We start from the raw sequence: 18,850 nt of genomic DNA, 5'->3' as shown, positions 1-18,850 counted from the left end.
AGAGCAGCTGTGAGATGAACACTCTGCTGCTACCTGTATCCTTTGGGGAATTGTCACCAGTGCATCTCCCTCTGGGAGAATTCCCAAGCAAACAGGGGATGGCAGGAGGGCTGTTGGCAGGTGACAGACTCAGTCCTTGTCTGGGCTATTTAGATTTTAATAGCTTTTCTCAGAAAGCAATGGATCCGTGGCTGCACCAAGGTGAAGGGGATGACCTCTCAACAGCAGACTTTAGTTGGATGCAATCACACAGGAAACATGGAATGTAACTCTGGGGAAAGCACGCAGACCTACCAAACTGTGTAGGGAAGATGGACAGATCTTCCTGTATCAGCTGCCCTTGCCCAAGCCCAAGGAGCACAGAACAGCACTGCAAGGTGCCCTCACACAGCTCACACTCCACAGGCACTGTTTGGGTGCACCACTCCCTCAGCAGTGAACGTGCACTCACAAAGGCAGACTCTCATTCCATGGAGGTGCCTTGACAGCAACTTCTTATGGATAACCTGACAAATCACTGCTGCCACTGATATATCAAACCAGTGTTAACCAACCACTGGTCATCACATTAATTTAAAAATGGCTTCTATAATTCACTTCAATCCCCCATTCACCTCAAACATATGCTGAGTGGTTTTACATTGCCACGGCAGGATGGGAGCACAGACAGATTACATGTGCAGTGTTACAAGACAAGCTCAATGCTTCTCTTTGAGGGAACCAAGCTTTCAGACTTTTCCCTACAGACACACTTCACTGCCTGTTCCTCATTCCCACATCCATGCAACACTGATGCCAAAAGCAGCCTGGGACAAATTTCAAAGATTTCAGCTTTTAAATGGCCACTTGCCTACCACATCTTTACATCAGTCCCCACCCAAGAACAGTAATTTGATAAATGCAAGGCATGTGACATCTCCAGAACCTATCACAAATATAGACAGTGCTTTTAAAAAGTGACATGACAGCAAAACTGATGGCTGAAGCCTACTTTGCAGTACAAGACCCAGAACAGGCAATGGGAGGTCAAGTTCCCTTTATGTAGCCCAGCAAGACACTGGGACTCACCCCACACTTCAGGGAGCACAGACTAAGAGCTGTGCATCTCTCCTCAGAAAAACATCTCTCTGTCCAGATGATGGTTTACAAGATCACTTCAAATTTGGGACCAGCACCTTGAACACATCACCCAGTAATTCAGACAGGAAAGTGTCACTTTCTTTTCTTTTCTTTCTCCAGAGCTGTCCCAAGCCCCAACATTTCCCTCTGCTGCCCTGAAAGGCACATCCAGTTCCCCAAGCTTGAGTAGGAAAGTGGTGGGAGGAAAGACAGCGGTTAAGAGGCTTAGCATTCCTCTACACAGAAAGAGATTTAAAGCCTGGCTGGGGTTACCATGACAACACATCTGTCTGAGAATAAATCCCAAAAAGCCCTGCTCCAGCAGGCTGCAATCCTTTGTGTCTGGGGAAGGAACAGGGAGGAACTATGGGGGCCCCAGAAATTCAGAGACTGTGGAGTCCTATGAAGTCCTGCTTTCTGGCAAGTTTATTGTTAATCGTGTGCCATCCCTTGGTGATGCTGGCTCCGTGTCACAGTCACAGCTGTAAGGTGGCACAGCACAGGTTTGAAGAAATGGCTTTCCCCTGAACAGGATAAAGGAGACTAAGGTGCCAATATGTGAACATTTGTTTCAACACCTTATGCATTCCATGTTCCCTGATTCCACACTGGTTCCAAGAGGTCTGTAAGGTGCAATAATGCAGGTGTGGGAACAGGCTGGAAGATGGCACTTCCCTCTGCACTCTTTCATAAAGTAAGATGAATATGAGAGTACTAACCATATCTAACTTCAAGTGGTACTTCTTTTGTATCCATAATATGCTCTAAGACTCAAACAAAAGGCAATCAGGAGTTGTGGAGCAGGCTACCCCTTCAGAGAGAAAACAGCCAGCCAGATGTGAACAGATCTTCATTTGTATATTTAAGAAGTTCAGTTGCTCACATGGGATGAGAGGGCTAGAATTTAAACTATCTCCCACCTCTAAAAGGGAGACTTCATTCCCCTAAAAAACTGCCCCTCGATCCATCCAAGTATCTCTTTTTATCTGTTTTTGTATTTTATTGTTATCTTTTGTTCCAAAAAGCCTTCCAAGATACAACTGCCTACTAACTAGCCAGAACAGCCCCTGCCCCAGCTATGCTCCCTGCTAAAGCTCTGGAAGGCTCACCCCAGCAAGGCACTGATGGGGTCCCCAAAGAGATTCCCAGCACTGGCCACAGGAATTCTAAAACCACATCAAGGCCAGACCTGCTTCACGCTTGTCACATCAGAGCATTCACTGCCATGCACAACCTGTATTTTTGGAGGCCTTTAGTACTTAACTGTGGCAGCCATGGTGCTGGCCCAAGTGACAGAAAACCACATTCCAAGGCACATTTCTGGACACAATGGTAAAAATGTCTAAGCTTCGCTCTGATGTTCAATGCCCATCATTTTTAAAAGGGCTTTTTAATAATATCAAATTACAATAAATATTTACTTCTAAGCAAATGTTAGGGGAAAACCATTTAAAAATGTGCCTTTTGTTGCGGATTAAAAATCTGTATCTCACTGACAGATCTGAAAATATTTCCTCTACTGTCACTACAAGCTCTTGATGTCATCCAAGGAAAATAAAATCTCTCCTCATTCTAGGAGTGAGGAAGAAATCAGGGAAAGGCACAGCACTCTGACTGTATTGGGAGCTTCTTTAGGGCCAAATCCTTTTCTAAGATAACAGGGTGTCCTTGGCATTGGAGCAATACAGGGCTAAATCTTAATGCAACTCTGCTTTTTAAGCTAAGAAATTTTTTACTTTCCAAAGTGTTTGCGGAGAATTTAGCTGTTTTACACAAACCCTAAATGTCACCTATCTCAGCTCCCCCTAACAAGAGGCAAAAGAAAATAGGGAAATAAGGCTGAGAATCAGATGCTCAGAAAAGAAGAAAACATGACTCTAAGAAAATACATGGGCAAATGAAGAGAAAGAGATGATTAAAAAATAGAGGAAGAAAGCTGAGTGCTTTTGCAGCCTCTTCTCAATGCTCATGCAAATCATACCAGGAACATGTGGCAGAACACCGTCTTGGCAGATACTGCCCCAGGCAGCGTGCTCTTGAGAGGAGCTCTGCAGTTTTCTTACCAGCCAGCAGTAGCACTGGCAGAGCTCAAAACAACACTGGCAAAAAAGAAAGCTCTCATGGTACTGGTATGTCTACCTCCCCTACAGTCTTAGAATCAGGGAGTTAAAAATTGCTGAGTACTTCAATTGCAGGTAAGATCGTCCTCTGTGATTTAGAAAGGCAAGAGTTGGCTGACAGTCACCCTCACTAGGTTCTCTCTTCTGCACCCTCACCATTCATAATCCAAAATGAAATTACTGTCCTTGGTTTTCACTTAGCTTGCTCTCAGACTCACTTGCAATGATTGTACACTATTTATGGCCTTGCAGAGATTACCAGCAAAAGAGGCAAAAACTCATCTACTTAATCTTCTTTCCTCATACCTAAAGATGACCAGAAAGGATCACAAAAGCCAGATCCTTTTGCATTAGAAACGGCTTGTCTTTGTTGGCCAGTTCCATGGAGGTTTGGTAAATTCCAAGGATTATGATTTTAGAAGAGACTGAATGTGGAATAAATTGAGAAGAGAAGGGATTCTCTGAGATTTAGTTTTGTTAATTATGTGCAGCTCAAATCTCTGGTAAACTCTATAAAGGAAAAACATTTTCTTTGTGCAACTTCCAACTGTTCCACTTCTATTGAGGACTGCAAGCTCCTGCCTGCTGCAGCCTTTCAGCAGAAACAGGAACTCAAGGGTTATCATCTTTAAAGTAAAAGCAAGCACAATTCCTTTTTTTTCTTGTTAAAGAAGAAAGCTATTCAGCTCCCCTTTAAGCATCACAAATAAAAACATTTCTCTTGTGTAAGACATGTACTATGGGCATGCATTTGATCAAATTATATTCAGTGCTTTCTTTTAATAGTCGTTTTGTCTGGGAAGGTCTCTGAATGTGGACCCGCATATGGCAAAGAGGCTCACTGGGACAGCAGAGCCAATTTTATACCTTCACACAACATCCAGTCTTCAAACCACTACCCTGACCACTGTAATCTAAGCTTTGAGATAAGGAGCTGTGTGTTGAGATATCAGCCCTGAAACAGAGCTTTCATATAAAAGGCCAAAGGAAATGCCAGCTGTTCTGTTGCTATTATATCCCCTTCTCTCCCCATGGTGAGAGACTATCAAAAAATCCATGTAGTTATTTCTCGCTTTTAAAAAATAAAAATTCATTAACCTCACATGGCTTTGCAATCAGAGAGCTTCTTTTAAATGGATAAATCTGGGTTTTATCTGCTTTGCCTGAGATTCTCTGCTTACTGATCACAGATTATTCCTCCATTTCACCCTGTTAAAACCCAAACAAAGCATCTTTTGGAATAATCTTGTCTGGGTTTGTTTTTAACATCACTAGTGAGCAGCCTTTGGTCCCAAGAGCTTTGGCCACCTATCCGGCCTTCCCACATGGGTCTGTAGCCTGCACAATCACCACAGGAGGTGAGAATCTCTGAATCTCCGCTGGTTTGGACTAATGGATGTAAGACCTTCTTGGGACCAAGAGAAGATTGTGATCCTTCACAAAAGGAAAACAAGAAAAAAAAATTCTCTTTCAGAACATTTCAACACTTCAAAGCACAGGGACATTGAAGTGAAACGAAGAAAATTTTAGCCTTTTCCTTAAATACTACATACAAAACATAACATCTTGAAGTCCTAAAACCTTGGAGATGAACTAAGACATATGTGCATGGATGCATAAAACTTGTAGAAAAGGGGGCAAGACTCCTAGGGAGGTGGAAGAGGGCTTTTGGGAACATGCAACAGACAAGGTTTGGATAAGGAGCCAAACCTGTATGACACTATTCTTCTTACACCTTTGCCTCATGTATTTTGTGCCTTCAATGTAAGTTTAAAAGCTGCTTCACCTTGAAGTTGTTTTAGAAACATGCTAAAGCAGTTACTGGCACAAGCTTACCCCATCATGGCTGCTGCAATCCAGGACTCACCTGAGGGCAAGTGGTGAATGGGAATCCAGAGTTTGTACCTATGGACAACCTCAGCACAGCTGAGAAACAGGCAGTGCACCTCCCTCAATGGCTACAAACCACAACTGATGGGGAACATACAATGGGGAGTCCTTGGCTCCACGAAGCATCACATGCACATGGATCACAGACTTAAAAGAACACTTCATCATTACTTTCAAGGACACACCAGGCAGTGCACCTCCCTCAATGGCTACAAACCACAACTGATGTGGAACATACAAAGGGGAGTCCTTGGCTCCATGAAGCATCACATGCACATGGATCAGAGACTTAAAGGAACACTTCATTACTTTCAAGGACACAGAGAATCAGAAGGAGCACTTAAGTTTGTTACCTTTTTCCTACCTTTTTTTATCTTTGCCTGTCTCAGTTCCCTCTCCTCCACAAAATCTGTCTCTTACCCATAACCTTTCCTAACAGGTCACTGTATGATTCCAGGAACTGCCAAGGAAAGCAAACCACAGAGCTGGCATGTCTCTTTTTTTCAGTCATGAGGCCACAGAAATGGTTCTCATGAAGGCTTGGTCTGACCATGTTCTCTGGTGAATTTGCTGATATTCCCTCAGGGATGAGAGTTGCTGCTGGCAGACATGAGGAGGGTGCAAAGGGTAAGAGAAAACCCTTCCTTTCCCAATTTAGTTGCGTGTTGAAAAGCTAGATGGCTAAAATATAGACTGTATGAGTTGACACTGCATGGACTGGCCCACACTTTTACAATATAATATATACAGCTTATACATATCACAAATAATAATAAATACATTCTTCTGTTCTGTTCTAACAAAACTTGCTTTTTCCTCTTGAACAGCAGAGTTTAGAGCTACAAATAGGCTGGTATAGGAAACGTGCATATACTTGTTCCTTACATCAAAGAGGAGACAGGATAGACCACCAGAGGCATCTTCCTCTTAAACTGAGAAAGGTCAGCTCCTAAAGTGCTCCATTTAAACCAGGTAAAATGTTGAGAGCATCACACACAGTGCCTCAGCATTATTGCAGGCTAATTCTCTGTATGAGTACGACTGCAGCAATCAATGCTTTCCCTCAAATTAAATGCCATCTTGACTTTCCCAGTACACACACACACACACACACCAGAAATCTGTCTAGAACCTCTGGAGGTATCTACTCTAGGATTTTACCTCTACATCAGACACTTTCATGCGAGTGCCTTCTTTTCCCACAAATATATCATCGATGTCAACAAGGATATAGCGATCAAGCGTCAGACAGAGGCGTTTGCCAGTCAAGTAGGCAATGGCATCCACAAAAATGAGTTTGTGCAGCCAAAAATTGAGGTTATTGCCGAAGAGAACCCGCTGGATCCCATCATGCAGACCCAGGTCCTGCATCACTGTAGCATGCAATGCTTTGTGAGTGGCCAAGTGAGGAATGGACTCTGAGGATTTCGTGCTGGCCAACAGCACTGGCTCATAGGTGCTGTGGTTTGACTGAAACACAGTCCAGTCATCACCAGGCAGAGGACCCTGCTCCACCTCATTAGCCCGGGTGACATAGAGCAGGGGAGCACTAGGATTGATGTGATAGTCCCGCAGCCCCAAGTTGGAATGTAGGAAAAGGGGGAAACCCTTGAGCTGTGCGCTGAGCAGGCTGTTCTCATTGGCTTTGAAAAAGCCTATAATTCCCACTCCATACTCTACACAGTATTTGTCTAGCAGCTCTCGGTTCCAAGCATCTAGATTCACATATTTAAGGATGTTCTCATAGATAATTAGAGCATAGCGTCCTCTATCTTTGTCTGTCAGGGTGGGCATATCCCCTTTGCCAGGGGCGATCTCTGTCCTGTATTTGAACCGGCTGGATTCCAGGATGGCCACAATTTCCTGCCCAAGCTGGGAGTAAATGCTTTCCACAAAGACGAGCACCACAGGATCTGTGCGCGAGGTGTCCACGGACTTCGTGAGCCTCCAGCTGGCTTGCGGCGGGATCAAGATGCGGTGCTGGCTGCTGCAGTCACTGAAGGGCAGGGGTGGCGGCTCCTTGATTTTGGGACTGTTAGTGACGTAATAAGCCAGGATGCACATGGAGATCAGGCTGAAGGCAATGAGCAGCAGGATCAATCTGTGGAGCTCCAGCTGTCGCACGTGCCGCACCACTTTCCACAGCTGAATCATGGTGAGGCGGGTGGCTCACCCCTCCTCACGCGCCGGGCCCACGTCGCGCTTGCAATCTCCAGTGGCGCCGTGGCAGTGCCCAGCAGCAGCTCACAAAAAAGAAAGTGCAGCTGCAGAGAGAGAAAAAGCTAAAGCAAACAGCTACAAGGCGAGACTCCCAGAGATCTGCCATTTATCTCAGGTAACCATGGCCCTCAATTCCCATCGCTCTTTTGTGTGCTTCCTCGGGCTCCTCTCCTCTCACTCAGAAGTCTCTGGAAAAACAAGGTTTCCAGAATCTCGTCTCCAGTAGCAAATCAGTCTGTCATTCTGTGCACAAGCAGTTTCAGCTCAGCCTTCCCATGTGTCCTGTTTCTCATTTAGGTGTTTCACATTCACATGATGGCACCTTCTCTTTGCATCCTGCAATTTAAAAAGAAAAAGTCAATTCTCAGTATGACTCCAGCATTTAACAGGCCCGAGATGAAATGACAGGACTAGAGGGTGATAGGGTGGCAGCATCACTTGCCCATCAGCAGGTCTGGTCCCTGGAAGTGTCACATCCCATTTGTGTGGCAGCGTGACAGAACAACCAAAGAGCCTTTGGAAGAAAGGTCCTGATAGTGCACAGCAATTCAACATTCGCCTTGGGTGAGATTCTCATACACTACAGCAAACAGAGCCAAGTACCTGGCCTTCCCCCAGCTTTCTACAAGCCACTGAACAGAAAACGCAAAACCCTTTTATTCTAGCCTATATTTCAAAGCTAACAAGAGGAGGAGAGAGCACTCTCTGTCCCTATTTGTCCTAGAAACTCACTTTCTTCCAGAGGTCACAAAACACAGCTCTGGAGAGGCATCATCCCTCAGGCAGCACAGAGGGCAGGGGACACAGGCACCCACACACTGCACACTTAAAGGCTGCCAGCTGATTCAGTGGCAGTTGGAGATGAAACATCTCCTGAAACCTTCATCGCCTTCTCTCATATGCCACTGAAGAACATGAAGCCAGTTTTAAATCACCAACAGCAAAAAATAAATTTGGGTTGGTCTCAAATACATGAAAGCCTCTTGTTCTCTCACCTCCTGCTTTGTGTTCATGGCAGCAGACTATTTCACCATATGTTACTATGTTTCCAGGAAAAGTGCCTAACAAAGCCAACAAATAACAAATAATCCAAAACAAACACCAGTGAAAATAACTAAATTTCTACTTTGTTTAAAAATAAAGTAAAACTCACAATGGAGACTTCTCTCCCCCACCAGCAGAGCGACTTGCCCATAGCAATACACTGGTGCCTTTTGCTGGAACACAAGCACATTTTTGGGGCACACCTGCTGCCTCTCCCACAACAATGCAAGAGCACCTCACCAATGCCAGATGCTGCTCACCAAATCAGTCATGCTCATGATGACTTCTCTGTAAAAATTAAATCACCTTTTTTCTTTCAAACACTTTTTTAGTGAACCCCCCCAACTCCTGCAGATGTGCTCCACCACATACAGACCCTCTAACCACCCGCTCAACTGGCACAGCTTGCAACACTAGTAGGCATCAGAAAGAAATAGTAAATAACATTACTAAAAGAGGTCTTCATCCTTTCTCCATTCCTCCTATTTTTGAGCTTTTCTGTTACTACCATTCTGATATAACAAAGAATATGAGAAGACTAGTCTGTGTATGAGTTTAAGGCATACATAAGTTTCTTATATAGTAAAGCCAGGGGTTTCTAACAACCAGCTCCACCAGAAAAGGAACTACTTGTGAGACAGACGCTTATTTCGTAATGTGTATTGCTAGATGGAAAAAAGTCCTGAGTCTGGGAAAAGATCAGTTCATAGATGAGGCCAAAAGTCCCACTCTGAAGACTCCCATCAGGCTGTTTTCCAAACTGTTGGCGCAGCGTGAAGCAGAGACAAAAACCACAAACAGATTTTATATGAAGAGATATAATACTGCTAACTTTATGACAGCAGATGGAAGAGAGTCAGAGTGCTCTTTACACAAGCCTTATGATGATCATTAAGTATTACCTCAAACAACGCCTCTGCTATAAGCTCAGCAGAGCAGGGACTGGTTTGTGTAGCGCACAATGAAACCTTAGCCCTGATGTGGTTTTCAGAATAGTTGTAGACTATCAATGTAAAGTATATCACACAAATAATTTTCCACTGGAGAAACTGAGACATGGCAAAACTTACTGAAGATTGCACTGCAACACAGCAGATGGATCAGGATTTGTGGTAAAATTATCCTTATTCCCAAGATTCCAAATGGATTGGTGTCTCCATTCCCAAATGGCCCTCTGTAATGACAGAGCTGGCTTTGGAAATCCAGCTCAGTCAGCAACAATAAGCTGTGTTTTCTTCATCACAGACAACTTATCATCTTTCAGTTTTGTCTCTACATACTGTTAACTTTTTACTGGAAAAAGGACAGGGGAGAGAAAGTGAGAAATAACTATGTAAAGATGTAAAAACCAGAAATTGTATAGTTTTTTCTTTTTCTTGCTACTGATTTTGAATATATGATTCCCTGGACAGAGCATAGAACATGACTTCTCAAGTCAAGTTCAGTCCCTGTAATACACCAGGAATTCAAATGTATCACCATAGTACCCAAAAGCATGTGCAACCTTCCAAATGCAGCCAGGAAAACAGCCTTTCCACCTCCACAACAAGCCCTTCCCATCTCACTGACTCCAATGGGAAGATCCCAATGTTACCACCTTCCTGCTTGGCATTGCAGCTTCCAAGCTGCAGAGAGGCAGAAGCTGGCAGAGGCAGAATTCAGCAGGGCAGAGAGGGATAATAGAGAAACATACAAAGAATTCTGTAGCTTTTTTATAAGGTGAATTCCTTGTAAGACAGATTAATGGATGGCTCCATGCATATCACAATGCTGCAGGTATGAGAAGTGATCTTCATTCTACTCCTCTGCAACAAATTCATGCTGAACACTCCATTCAGATTCCAATAATAGTCAATTTTGATCGAGAAACATGAAAATTCCAAGTTATTGCTTTCCCAAATAACTCACTTTTGCTTTTCAATCCCACCAAATAAAACAGGAACATAAAAACTATTTTGGGATTAAAGATTCCATGCATATCACAATGCTGCAGGTATGAGAAGTGATCTTCATTCTACTCCTGTGCAACAAATTCATGCTGAACACTCCATTCAGATTCCAATAATAGTCAATTTTGATGGAGAAACCTGAAAATTCCAAGTTATTGCCTTCCCACTTTTGCTTTCCAATCCCACCAAATAAAAAAGAAACATAAAAACTATTTTGGAATTAAAGATCCACTATCTTAACATGTATTAGACACAAAGTTGTTTTTGCAGGAGAAAACGTAAAGAGGAATTCAGGAGCCTAAGTGTTCTATGAGAAAACTATTTTGGGATTAAAGATCCACTATCTTAACATGTATTAGACACAATGTTGTTTTTGTGGGAGAAAACATAAAGAGGAATTCAGGAGCCTAAGTGTTACTTCTATGAATTTCCAAGCAAGTGTTTCTGAGGTAGAATTTATAATCTAAACACCAGGGTAATGGTAAGAAAATCAAGACAATGTTGATTTATGCAAAAGCCTGGCAATGTTCTACTTTTACAACTCTTCATCCCCAAAGCATCAACATGGAAAACACTTCTCTTGCCTGGTTGGACTCATTCATCTCTCCAACTTAATTTAACTTTTGAACTGGCTCTGTTTTGTAAACAACTGTAGCTTCAGTTTCCCAGTTATAAGTTTGAAGATGAAAATCACAGGACAACTGGATTATTCCATAATAAGAAAGAAACCAGAGTTTAAGCTAGGCTGCCACACCTGCAGTGCCCAGCTGAGGGGCACCAGGCAGAAGAACCCCCTTTGCTGGGCGCTTGTGAATCACAGCAGTGTTTTGATAACAATGATTCCATTCAAGCCTCTAGCGAAGCTCCCAAACAAGCCCCCATTTGTTACAAGGGTGAGCTCAAAAAAGCAAAATAAAAAAAAAGGGCCTGTATCAGATTGCTGCTCAAGAATCTGTCAGCTCCGATCTCTTTAACAAGGCTTCACAGCCAGAGGGCACGCCAGCTGGCACAGGATCCATTTCTTTCTTTGGGGACTGCATCAGCTGGTTTAGGTTCAAACTAAAAGAGAAAAAAAACCAACAAACAAATACACTGAATAAAATTCATATTACAAGGTGAGAGAACTGTCAAAAACTAGTCATACCCGAAAAGCTGAGAAATATCTATACTGGTGAAAGAAAAGAAAAAAGAAGTATTACAGTGAAAATTATTCCTTCTTAAAGGAAAATTAAATACCTGTGTCCTCTTTTGACATCAAACTCCTGGGAATCTAACACCACAAAAAAACCAGGTTTCTAGATCAATTGAGGTCCACTCTGAACTCCTGCCAGGACTGCCTCAGTGTGAACTCAGGGAGGTGGCAGTCACAATGCACAGCAAGAATGTTCAGAGGTGCAAGGACGCAGGCTCAGCAGGCACCCATCCTGCCAGGAGAGCATCTCTAGATCAGAGAGCATCAGCTGTAAGGTCAGATATCCCACAGATCACCAGCATTAAGACAAAGGCTTCATCAAACTTAAATGTTCTGTTTCCTAATGATATACAGTGTTAATGTGAAACATAAACTGCTTTTTGAATTATCACCGGCTAAACCACATAGCAACTGATGTGATATGAAAGCAAGATAACAACCCCAACCCTGTGGTTTTAACATCTGATCTCCAGATATTTCCAGTGCTTGGAAATGATTGTGGGAGATCAGTACAAATACTCAGATCAGCACTTACCCAAAACCACTGACCAGAATATGAGTATTTGGAGCTTCTGGTACATTCATGCCAAGGCACATGGAAGATACTGGGTATCATCTGATACCTTTATCAAGAACTGTCAGTGCATTCCTAGCTGAGCTACAGAAGGTCTTACCACCCAAACCCCAGTGTCACCAGTACATTTCCCCAGCCCTTTTCATTATTCATAATATAATCTCTCTGTCTGGAATGCACAGCAGCAAGATCTTGCCTTGTCCACAATAGCTCTATTTCAGAGGCCTTTCTTTTGCACTTCCTGTGAGATGGTTGTTGCCTTGGGCCCCAGGGAGACTGCAGTAATTGAGTTACACAGTAATCAGAGAAGGAATCTGATTGATTTTCCAACCCATTCCACTTTAATGGTGTCATCAAGACACAAAATTCCTCATTAGTCTGCTCCACTTTGAGACACCACAGCCCCTCTCTTTGTTTGTGGTGGTAGCTGTATGCCAGACCTCCAGGTAGAGCCTGTCTCTCACAAAGATGGGTAACCTGGTAAGCAGTGTCAGCAAAGCACAGCAAGCCACACAGTATTAGTAGACAGCTCAGGAGAATGAATGCTGCTTGTATTTCACATATTGGGTAAAAAAATATTGTGAAAATTACATCCACATTGCAATGAAATTGCCATGCTCATTTTTGGGCTCTGGCCATGTGTTTCAGCTAACATGCACTGCCAGTCAAATCCTGCCATGAGAGACTGCCTAAGGAATACAAAATTCAGATCAAAGACACAAGAAACACTAATAGTGCCCATGCTGCTCTGACAGACAGGGCTGCAGCCTCCAGCCAGCTCTGTGTTTTGCTTGGGCAAGTCCCCATGCAGGGAAAAGCCTCTCAGTACAGACCCGTGCTGAGCCAGAAAGCTGCCAGCTGGTCAGCAGGCCTGACATGTGCCAGTCTGATGGAAGAGAAGACCTGTGTGATGAAGTAATAATTATTTTAATTCTTTTATTATCATCCCTAGACAGGTAAGTATCTTCACACCTTCTGCAAGATCAACAAACTGCAGTCCATGCTAAAGAGATCTGCATGCACTCCTCTCACCCCAGCCTGGTGGAAACCCAACTGCAGCTGTGAATTTACCCTTGTGCCAGTGCAATGAGGTCTGAAGACAACGTGAAGGCAGAGATCTTGGAGAGGCCGGCTCCAGGCAAGCTTTGCAGAGGGCTGCACAGAGATCCCACGACTCCTGAGAGCTTCTTGGTGTTTGGGCACATAATAGATACCTTTGTTTGCAGCAGATCTTTGTTCCCTTGCTCTTTAATATTACAAAAAGAAATAAACAATAGGTTTACTCCTTCACATGCCAGTGACAGTGGCATGGCCCAGCATTGCCTGTTAGCAACCTTCTTCTGAAAACAAAAAAGTCCTCTTCATAAGAGCTTCCAGGAAATCTTGTTTTCAGCTCCCTGCCTTCTCCCCATCATAATACACTCACTGCTTAGGGTCATTACAACTGACCTTATTTTCCAAAGCAAGGGAATTTCAGACTTTTACACTAGGGTATTCCCTCAAGTTAAATGTCAGAACCACAAAGAGATCCCAGGACTCCTGTGAGCTTCTTGGTGTTTGGGCACATAATAGATACCTTTGTCTGTAGCAGATCTTTGTTCCCTTGCTCTTTTATATTACAAAAAGAAATAAACAACAGGTTTATTTCTTTTTGTAATATAAAAATGACAAGCCTCAACAAGTTTCACAGCCTCAGCATAGGACAAATTTGGGAACGGAAGACGGTTTGGTGTCTTGTATTTTCAGCCTGCTTAAAGAGTGGATCTGCAAATAAGGAATCTAAAGAATTGTTAAAAAAACAAATAAAATTTCAGCTTTCATCAGTCACTGATGCTGCTTGGTAGAAATAATATGTAGCTTGGCAGCAGCACACCTCTACTGAAATGAAAAAGAAAGACAACAGGTACTGTAGCAGCGCAAGTGCTCACACAAGTCAGAGCTTTCCACCAGGTAAGGGGAAATGAAAAAGAAAGACAACAGGTACTGTAGCAGCGCAAGATCTGCAAAAGCAGATCTTTTTTCCCTTGCTCTTTTATATTACAAAAAGAAATAAACAACAGGTTTACTCCTTCATATGCCAGTGACAGTGGCATGGTCCAGCATTGCCCATTAGCAACCAGCCCCTTCCCCTGAAAACAAAAAGGTCCTCCTCATAAGAGCTCTGGGAATGCACAGGTCTCTGTAATGCAACTGCTCACCGGAGAGAAAGGAGACACTTTCCTCAGATATAACTGAAGGGAAGTATCCATTGCTTCATTTCATGTAGTACTGACCCTTTCAAGTCTAGGGATCAGGCCACCAGAAGCAGTTTCATTCTGGCCATACCTCTCCTTCTGTTTTGTGCCTTTCCTGACACATAAGTCTGTGCCCACTCTGACCCTAACCCTTTTCCCACAGCAGAGGATAATAAGACAGCAGCTCCTCTCTGCACCCAGACACACAGAGCTGTGGGACAGAGAGCCAGAGACAGTGCAGGCTAGAGCCTGGCAACACAAAGGCAGTCCAAGCTGCTCTACAGTCCCCCCAGGTGGAAAGCAAATCTTCAGTCACCCAGAAGGAAGGGAATACACCATCTTCAGCCTCCTGCTTTTATCAGGAATCAACACGTATGCTCTATCATGGCAGAACATCTCCAGCTTAGCTGTGGGAACAGGAAATAAATGTAGTTCCTTCCGCATTAGATATGGACAAGAATCACATTTCCATTCTCTCATGCTCCTTGCTTATCACAGTTCAGATCAACTATTCTGCTGCAGAAAGCAGAACATCTTCTCTGGTGATTTCTCCTAAGTAACTTAATCAAGTGGGGAAATACAGTCAAACTGGGAACCCCAAAAAAATTCAGTGTCAGCCAGAGTTGAAGTGTCTTAATATAGAATGTATATTATGAAAATTTATCTGCAATTGTTATGAAAGCAGCATAACCACTCTTCCTATGAGGGCTTAGAAAATTTTATCTTAGTTAACAAGAGGCCGATCTTCTATATTCAGTTGCTTCCTCCTGTCACATAACACATAGGAGATAATCCTTTACAATCAGTTTTATCTAGGAATGATGGCATTAGGGAACAGGTTTAATACCATGACACTGAAAGTTTATCCAAACTGACACCAGAAGTATGCTCTATCAAATCTTAAAACCTCAGGAAAGCTCATGAGCACAAGAGCTCACCTGTTCTAGTGTATTTGCACTAAAATGCAGGGTCACAATCTGCTGGGCTCATAAAAGAACATGTTCCCTAGCTGTGTACAGCAGCACCCTCCTACCTGCCTTCAACTGAGATGTTCTACTCACAAAATCTCCACCCAGCCAGTTCATGGCATATCTCCCAGCCTGTGCAGTATCTAATTATCCAGTTTTCTTAGGGTGATTGAAATAAGTAAGTCTCTTGGACTCAGAAAACAAAATATTTGCATTTTAGTTGGCTTGTCTATTGCAAGACAGCTCTTAACACAATGCAACTCCTGTTAAAATAAAAAAAAAGAGTCAAAAGTGATATAAGCAAACTATAAATCTGGCCAGGCAAAAAGAGTAAAAAAAAAAAAAAACAACAATGGGAAGAAAAGTAAAATGAGTGAAAAAGGCATGAATTGAAGATTACCCAGGCTGGGTGAGACAATGGTTTGGAGGCCTGGTTTTTACAATACAGGAGGAAATCCAAAGTGCTCTACTGCCCTCTCCAAGCCTTCACGGCCATCTGGGCAATGAAAAGTCATTATTTGCTTTTTCACAAGCATCATGGCAGACACAGATCTCAACGGGGGCACTGCACCCACCAACAGCCTCTGAATGCCCTGACCAGCCTCCACTTCCTGAGCTGTGAGCTGCCCTGAGATTAGGGCAGACCCAAACCGTGCTACAAGTGTGCTCTGCCTTGCTGACCTGACTGACTGCTGTGCTCACCTGGTGACTGGGGCCCAGGCTGGACCTGGCACCCATCACTGCTGCCTCTGTAGCTGTGCTCCTGGGGTGCTGCTGCTGAGGAGCTGCCTGTGCCAGCACAGGGTGGATGGAGCCCCTGCACGGTGGGGCGAGGCAGCTCCAGCCCAGGCAGGTCCCTCTGGCCCTGACAGACCCCTCAGCAGCTTCACACACTGCTACTGTTCCATAGACAAAGGATGTGTAAGAGACAGGAGGGCAGAGACTGCTAGAGAAACAGGGTGATAGAAAGCTGTGACTATTGTTAGACTTCCCTGTCTTCATGTGGGTGGGATTATTTAATTTTCTCTCAAACCATCTGTGTTTGCAGTTGTTACAAAATCGCAGGCAATGCACACTTATTTCCATACCTTACACTATGCCATGCTCGCTACATAAACAACAATAATTCCAACCCCATACCTTCTGTTTCCCCTTGTTTCTAACTTGTTTTTAGATAATCAGCCCACAAAAAATAAACTCTTTTGAAAATACATACATCTCAAAGATATTAATTTTAAACTGCACTGTAATTACATGCCACTAGCTTTTAGTCTCTCTCCCATTTTCTAGACTTAATTACTAGAGTGGGTGCTATATTCTTACATTTTTAATTAGTCTACTGTTTACAAGTAGGATTTTTTCTGCTATGAAGTACTGCATCCTTAAAATATTCATTCATGCAGAATTAAGTCCAGGACCTCATTAACACCTTAATTAACAGTACCCAGGACAACTCAGGAAAAAAGCTGCCATATTTGCAATCAAATCTACCCTCTGATAAAACTGAAGTTTTGTCAGGAAAGCTCAAGAGTTTTGAGCAAAATATAGATCTCTGTTCTGGACTACAGCTGAAGCAAAACTGATCCGAGTATCGAAAACTGCAAGGTGCCCAATTATAGGTTTCGTAGCATAACTTGCTATCTTGGGGACTCTTCCCCCAAATTTACAGGTAGTAGTAAAATGCCCAATGAAATGCAATCAATTACTGAAAACTGGATTAGTTTTTTATTATTAACATGGAAACTGTTTATATGCTGAAGCATGATTTTTTTTTTCCATGAAGAAATGAAATATTAAGTTTACTTATAGTTTCTGATAATAAAAAACACATTTAACCTTTGAGTCAAAATAATGGAGTTAGTCCGCACCATTTTGCAAGTTTTTAGAAGTATTTACAGGATAAAACAATTATAAAACTATTTCTGTTTCACATGTAGCAGTAAGAGACATGGGTAGATGATATCAGAAGTAGGACTTAAGAAAAAAAGAAGCATTCAGAACACTGATGATCATGAAACTTAGTCCAACACAACATTAATGTTTTCAGGGATTCTTTGGCTTTCTTAATAAATTTTCCGCTTAATTCAAATAGATGAACTGAAAACAGAACATCTCAATGTAAAAAAAAAAAAAAAACCAACCAAAAAAACCAACAGTGATTCAATGGCCTTATTTCAGTTGGAATAGAAAGAAGAGAATTGCCAGAAAAGAAAAATTCTCTCCAAGTAGAAATGTGCATCTGTCTGTCTGGTGAGGTCCTCAGTAGGACAGAGAGCACACTTCCTTCAGTCTAGTCTGGTACAGCATATTCAGTCTGTAAAATGCATTGCAGAAAGCACAGCAACTTGATCCACCACTTGCATACAACAACATCATCACTTACCAACATGTATTTCTACTAGTATGGTGGGTCTTGTGCTTGTTTTTGTGGAAAGACTTGTTCCACAAAGAAAGAGACACAAAATGGTTTAAAAACAGTAAGCAGATCCATCTTGTGCCTGCCTCTGGGAGCTTGTCCATGCTAGGGAATACCAGCCATGGCAGCAGGATTACCACTGCAGTGACTGTGCAATGACAGGAGTACTGCTGAGCACCACCAGGTTTCCCCAGAGCCCTGTGTTTCCTACTGTCAATTCCTGCAGGTTGATCAACACAGGCTAGCTGATGGCACCTGCTGTAATACAGACACTACTCCTCACAACCTGGCAACTACTCTAAGATAAAATGTGGCTGCTCTTTAACAGCACACAGAAAATAGCAAACTATATGAAAAATTATGCACTCAAAATGTGAAGGGGAATTCATTACTAATCACTGTACGAAGATCTAATGCAAACAATACTCAAAATAGTGGCAAATAAACTCCTTTATCTTGCTATATGTACTATCTCACATTAAGAAACATGACCCAGAACATGGATATAAGAAAGGAAGGATACAAAAGACAGACAATTAGTCAAGTAAAAAACTTGGGAATGACTGCTGGAAGAAAAGGGTTCACAAGAGCAGAGCAAGGGAGGGAGGGTTTGGCAGCAGAGACTGGGAAACTGTCCCAGGAATAGGAGGCAGCATGAAACAAAATGCAAAACATAACCCTAACAGTAGTCAGAGCAGTAAAAGCAGCCATGGGCTGAGGCTGGTGCCAAGCAGAAAGGTGGGGTGGGAGCCATGTTGTGGCAGTTCTGTGCTCCCCTTGGCATGCCTTTTGCAGCTGCAGCCTGCATGGAGCTCTGGGCTTTGCTGTTTTCAGAACCCTAACCCTAGGTGTAACCCTAACCCTAGGCAGAGCAGTAAAAGCAGCCATGGGCTGAGGCTGGTGCCAAGCAGAAAGGTGGGGGGGGAGCCATGTTGTGGCAGTTCTGTGCTCCCCTTGGCATGCCTTTTGCAGCTGCAGTGTGCCCGGAGCCCTGGGCTTTGTGGTTTTCAAAACCCTAACCCTAGGGGAGTAGGAGGAAGAGATAATTGGAGGAATGCACAGCATGTCAGAGGGGAGTAAGAGAAAATGACAGCTCACATTGCTTAAGGAGGTGGAAATGTAGT

The 18,850-nt window shown here is 43.1% G+C and overlaps 1 protein-coding gene across 7 annotated transcripts in view; it reads right to left on the bottom strand.

The window, feature by feature from the left end:
• Nucleotides 1–18,850, bottom strand: part of NDST2 (N-deacetylase and N-sulfotransferase 2) — a 126,697-nt gene that overhangs the window by 17,863 nt on the left and 89,984 nt on the right. For 6 of the 7 annotated variants that reach the window (XM_039727267.1, XM_039727264.1, XM_039727266.1 and 3 more), the window contains one exon: nucleotides 6,291–7,685. In XM_039727267.1, the coding sequence (XP_039583201.1) occupies nucleotides 6,291–7,283 (993 nt within the window). In that variant the 5' untranslated portion in view covers nucleotides 7,284–7,685. Of the gene's footprint in view, nucleotides 1–6,290; nucleotides 7,686–9,463; nucleotides 9,482–18,850 lie in introns of those variants that run through there. The other variant, XM_039727271.1, reaches the window with a different exon arrangement.

The sequence above is a fragment of the Passer montanus genome, unplaced genomic scaffold (genome assembly GCF_014805655.1).
Source record: "Passer montanus isolate IOZ18808 unplaced genomic scaffold, ASM1480565v1 scaffold61, whole genome shotgun sequence".
NCBI lineage: Eukaryota > Metazoa > Chordata > Aves > Passeriformes > Passeridae > Passer > Passer montanus.
The sequence above is the reverse complement of the archived record's forward strand: the minus strand, read 5'-3'. Positions and strand labels throughout refer to the sequence as shown.